The 5,328-nt window shown below is 51.5% G+C and overlaps 1 protein-coding gene across 1 annotated transcript; it reads left to right on the plus strand.

Annotated features, from left to right (window-relative positions):
- The first annotated feature begins 753 nt into the window (after positions 1-753).
- On the plus strand, positions 754-2,979 carry SYNDIG1L (synapse differentiation inducing 1-like). The gene is made up of 3 exons (XM_006884681.1): positions 754-1,167; positions 2,493-2,633; positions 2,821-2,979. Exons 1-3 carry the CDS (start codon positions 754-756, stop codon positions 2,977-2,979), a joined length of 714 nt encoding a protein of 237 aa, XP_006884743.1.
- The last annotated feature ends 2,349 nt before the right edge of the window (positions 2,980-5,328 follow it).

Consider the following 5,328-nt stretch of genomic DNA (forward strand, 5'->3'; position numbering starts at 1 on the left):
ATGGTGGGGAGTAGGAGGATAAAGTGGGATTATGGGAGCGCAGGGGGTATTGGGAAGCCAGGAGATTGATTCTGCTCCCATTAAAAAACTGTATAGCTCTCCTTTCCTTAGCCTCTGCAGCCGCTTAAGGAGATGGGGAGAAAGAAACTGCTACATCTCACCAGGCCCTGAGTGAGCAGCCCAAACCTGGCATGGAAAATCAGAGGGAAGGAGCTCAATGGGAACACCTTGCATATGGGAAGGGAAGCCCCAGACCAAAAAGCTAGGCAGGCCTCTTAGTCAGGGTTCACCAGTGACACAGAACCAGTGAGAAAGATAGCTCCAAAGAGAGAATTACTTCAAGGAATCGTATCATGCGAATGTGGCAGGCTGGCCAATCCAAAATCTGCAGGCCAGGAATAGTCTGGAGACCCTTCTAGGAGATGTTCCCAGATGTATGTGAATCAGCAGACAGGAAGAGTGTAGAGTAAAGGGAGAGGCTTGCACTTCCTGCCTTTTCTCACCACTATAACCCCAGCATCTGGTATCATGCCTGCATGCAAGTGATTTTCAATAAACGTGTGCTGGTTGGGTGGAGGAATGAAGCAACTCCAAAAGGTAAATGCTATCACTGTCCCCATTCACAAAGAGACTGGCTCTGAGAAGTTCAGTAACCTGTGCTCATCTGCACTTCTGGCCCATGTCTGCAGCTGGCCTCTGACTCTGCTTGTCTTATTCTCCCAGCAGGCCCTCCCAGCAGCTGCCCCTAGAACCATGGAGAGTCTGAGTGAACTGCAGAACCCACTGTTGCCTCGGAGCCCCGCCCACCTCCACGGCCCCTATCCTTACCCGGAGCCTACACCCAGCTGGTCCTGCCAGGAGAAGCTCTACTCCTACCTCCTGGGCAGTGCTGGCCCACCACACACCCAGCTCCTGGACCCTGGATCCCTGCAGCTGGCTGTGGAGGCCTGGTACAGGCCCAGCTGTCTCCTGGGGAGGGACAAGGCCAAGGAGCCCAGGGCAGGCAGCTGTGAGACTAGTTTCACTGAGGGCAGGGAGTTACAGGCTGGGCCCACAGAGAGGTCCTCTGAGCCTGGGCTGGTCGGGGACGATGTCACCATCCAGACAGTGTCCTACGGTGTCCACGAGGAGCTGCAAGGCCAGGATGATGACCCAGAGGAGGATGAGGTACGTTTTCCAGAGAAGCAGCAATGGAAGGTCTCTAACTTCTAAGCGTCCATATCAGTTAGAGGGAGATGTTAAGATGCAGTTTCTCAGCCCCACTTCCAAGTGTTTGGGTTTACTCAGCCTTGAATGAGGCCCAGGACACTGCATGTTAACAGACTCCCAATGTGAGCCACACTTGAAGAAACACTAACTTGGACTATTTCCTTCTTCAAGTTGTCATTATTGTTTTGTGCTGTCGAGTTGGAACTTGCTTGTAGCTGATGACCTCCATCAGGTTTTCAGAGGCTGTAAATTGCACGGGAGGAGATTGCCCATCTTTCTCCTGTAGAGCTGCTGATGGATTCAAACCACCTGCCTTGAACTTGGTAGTGCAACTAGGCCACCAGAGCTCCCTTTTAAAAAAAATTATTATTAATTTTAATGAAATGATTTCCATTCATTCATTGTTGCACTTTTCTCCCTGCCCACCCCTCCCCCCAAGTTCTCTCTTCTCTTTGAAAAGTAAAAGACAAATTCTTTCATTGTTATACAATCCCTCTCCCCTAGTCCACTCCACTATGCAGCCTTCGTTCTGGACTCCTGTCATGACAATAATACCTAATCACATATCTCTTTTAAACAGTTCTCTCCCTCATCTGTTTCAGTGCAGTATACATAATTTATCCCATCTTTCTCAGTCCTTTAATGGTATTTTTACAGCATTTGTTCTTTTCATTTCTTAATTATTTAAGCTGTTTCAGCTCAGTATAGAAAACCACTCAGAGACGGCATTATTAGTGTTTCAGGGAATGATTCAATCTTTTCCTTATCCCCAGCCTCACTCTCTAAAGAAGTTCTTGCCCTGTATAGTTGTTTGTTGTTTTTTGCACTTTGTGTAATATAACTAGACTTCCCCCCCCACTTAAACAACATGATCCGATGTTTCTCCAAGCAATTTGCTATTTGTCTACAATGGGCTTTTTAGTGGTTACATGATATTCCATTGTAAGCTCTTCCATCATTTATTAGCTCATTCTCCTGGGTCAGTGAACATTTAGGTTGTCTCTAATCTTTCACAATTCACCGTCCTGTGTAGAACATATCTATCCTTGCACTCTTCCCTTGTGGTAAATTCCGAACAATGGAATTATTGAGTCATTGTTAAGGCTTTGGTTTTGGTTTTTTGGGTTTTTTTTAGAGTTGTAAACCAAATTTACTCCCACCAACAGCAGCTGACAATGCTTGTTGCTCCACTGGGATTCCCTTTTCTTTTCAAACTCATTCCAGCCTGACCAGGCCAACTCGACCCTTAGGCCTGGTCATGAGACCTCCCGTGTATTTTGCAGAGTGATGCAACTTCGACAGAGAGTGAGAGTGAAGACAACTTCCTCACGATGCCTCCCAGGGACCACCTGGGCCTCACCATCTTCTCCATGCTCTGCTGCTTCTGGCCACTGGGCATTGCCGCCTTCTACTTCTCCCAGGGGGTAAGAGCACCCAGGGTCATGGGCTCCCTCTCTAGCCATCTTCCTCTGCCGGAGGATTTAGCAGCAGCTCCCTCTCCTGGGGGGTATGCGGTGTGGAGAATAGAGCCTGGCAGGCCAGTGCTGCTTCTCTCCTGGGCATGAGAATGCTTCCTTTCACCAGTGCTTCTCTCTCTCTCTCTCTCTCTAGACCAGCAAGGCCATCTCCAAAGGAGACTTCCGCCTGGCCAGCACCACTTCCCGTCGGGCCCTCTTCTTGGCCACCCTCTCCATTGCCGTGGGGGCTGGCCTTTATGTGGCTGTGGTGGTGGCACTAGCAGCTTACATGTCCCAGAACGGCCATGGCTAGTGGCCAGGGGGGACCTAGCATCCTGATCCCCCTGTTCCATACAAGGAGGCACCAGAGCTTGGGGGTTCAGACCCAACAGGGAACCATGAGCCCTGGCCCCCGAAGACAACCTGTGAGAGTGGCTTGTTGGAACAGGCCTGCCAGCCTGCAGCCAGCAGAACTCACCCTTCACTTCTTGCCCACTGCTCCCACCTCAGAGAAAGGCCAGGGGCACCACTCCCTGAACCCAGGCTGTAGATGGGAGGCAGAAGAGAAGAGGGCTGCACCCCAGCGCCCCCAGGCCCTCCAGGCAGAGCTTGAGGCAATCTGGGGGTTCAGCTGATTTGGCTCATTCTCTAGAGGGTCCCTTGTCTTGCAAACATCCCACAACCCAACTCTACTAGCTTCTGCACAGAGAAAAAGGGAAATGGATGCTGGAGGGACAGGGGACCTGACTCGATCCACCCAGCCCACAGGAGCCTCCACGTTGAGGACAGCTGAGCTTCTCTCAGTCCCGTTCTGGTCCCATAATGCACAGGCCCCAACCAAACAGGAGGGAAATAGGTGAAATGCAGGGGCCTCCTGCTCTTTCCAATTTGAGTGAACTGCTTCTCTCTCCTGTGGGCTTGTGGGACACTGTGTGTTCTAAATAGAGGGGAGGGATCCTCAAATTCAAACTCTGAGCTAAGGGCAGACTCTTAGAGCTTCTCTGAGCAGGAGTGAATGGCAAAGGTGCAATAACAGACAGACTAGAGGGCGTTGAACTATTGCCAAGCCACATGAGTTCCCTATTTTGTCCCTGTTCCCTACCCTGCCTCGTCCTTTCCTGGTCCCGACACTCTGAGCTGGCACTATCCCAGGGAGATTGAGAGACCAGCCACCAGCCAGCCACTGAGTCCAGAGCCCTAGATTCTACTGCTGGGGAATGGTGTGGAGATGAGAAGAAGGACACAGAGCAGACATGGCAGCGCTCAGGAAGGCTTCCTGGAGGCAGTGTCCCTTAAGCAAGGCCTAGAAGGATGAGTGGAATTTCCCTAAGAAACTTGTTTTCATATAATCATGTTTAATTGTGAGGAGCGAGGGTGCCATCCACTGTGCAAATCAAGGAGGAAGTCGGGCCTCCCTCTCAGAAACCAAGGATATTTTCCCTACCTCTGAATATGAGGACTAGCAGACAGACCCTGGGTTCTTGGGGTGTAGTCCTGGCCCAGCCCCCGACCAGCGCTGGGGCTTCTTCACTCACAGCTGGCCAACACTCCCAGCGCTAGGGTGTTCCTATCAGGATGTGAGAGGTACCCAGGCAGGCTGGGGCAACACCTCAGGCTGCCAGGTACACTGGGGCTCGAGCCACAGGACTCTGCTGTGCATGATTGGGGTCCTGGTCATTCCTGTGCCTCACCCAGAGCCCAAGGCTATGGCTCCACCGCAGACCTTCCCTGACCCTCCCTCTGTGTCTTCAGAATCTTGGGCATTTCCCAGCCCTCCACGCCTTGCATCTCCTAAAGTTCCAAGCACCCAAGATCAGCGATTTTAACGCCCCATTATTGTATATATTTATCCTTGTAATAAACATTTCTGTAACAACCGTGCCGTCCAGGTCTCTCACCGTCCTCACTTACCCAGCCCTCTGCCTGCATCCTTCTTCTCTCAGACAGGCCTTTATCACCAGGTCTGCAGCCCCTGAGCACTGCAGCCTTCTCAGGTGGTCAGGCCCTGGTCTGAGCCAGACTGAACCAGGACTCGACACTGTACAGGACACAGCAGATGCATGCTTGCAAAGAAGCCCCTTCCACGTTCAGGATCCTTGGAGGTTAAGGAGGAAGAGATGTGAGCCAGAGCAACTAAGAAGCCATAGGGCTTCCTAGAGCCACCAGCAGTGGACACCAGGTACAAGGGGCCAAGGATCCCCTTCCCTGGCCCTGCTATCTCTTTTTGAGTGCCCCATAGCTCCCTCCTGGGGGCTGCTCCTGGACTTCTGGGGAAGAAGACATCTATGCTACCCTCAGCCCCCAACCAAATCCCCAACACCTTCTCAGTCCCAAAGCGTTTGCCCAGGATCCTCAAAAACCAGTCTGGGCCCCAAAGGGATTGGCCTAGTCTTTTGGTCCCTACCCATAGAGGGCTGACAGGGAGGAGGTGTACACAGCTTTCACCCATTTGTGCAGATATTTGCAAGACATGGCTGTTCATTCATGTGCAGACGCACACACAGACACACAACCATGGGGTGGAATGACAGAAGTGAGCATACAGGATTTAATAGGGGTGTCTCTTGGGGATAAACTTGTGCAAGGAAAGAGAAAGAAGTGGGACTAGGAATAAGAAGAGGCTAACCTGCAAAACAGACCTGAATGACAGCCTGGGTCAACC

Source organism: Elephantulus edwardii, unplaced genomic scaffold (genome assembly GCF_000299155.1).
Source record: "Elephantulus edwardii isolate Elephantulus edwardi_28Jun2011 unplaced genomic scaffold, EleEdw1.0 scaffold00037, whole genome shotgun sequence".
Classification (NCBI taxonomy): domain Eukaryota; kingdom Metazoa; phylum Chordata; class Mammalia; order Macroscelidea; family Macroscelididae; genus Elephantulus; species Elephantulus edwardii.

What these genes read in the sequence shown, in the direction of transcription:
- SYNDIG1L (XM_006884681.1), top strand. Translation starts at nt 754, where the DNA reads ATGGAGAGTCTGAGTGAACTGCAGAACCCACTGTTGCCTCGGAGCCCC. An exon ending in ATGACCCAGAGGAGGATGAG is followed by an intron (nt 1,168 to 2,492) that starts GTACGTTTTCCA and finishes TGTATTTTGCAG; the next exon opens with AGTGATGCAACTTCGACAGA. An exon ending in CCTTCTACTTCTCCCAGGGG is followed by an intron (nt 2,634 to 2,820) that starts GTAAGAGCACCC and finishes CTCTCTCTCTAG; the next exon opens with ACCAGCAAGGCCATCTCCAA.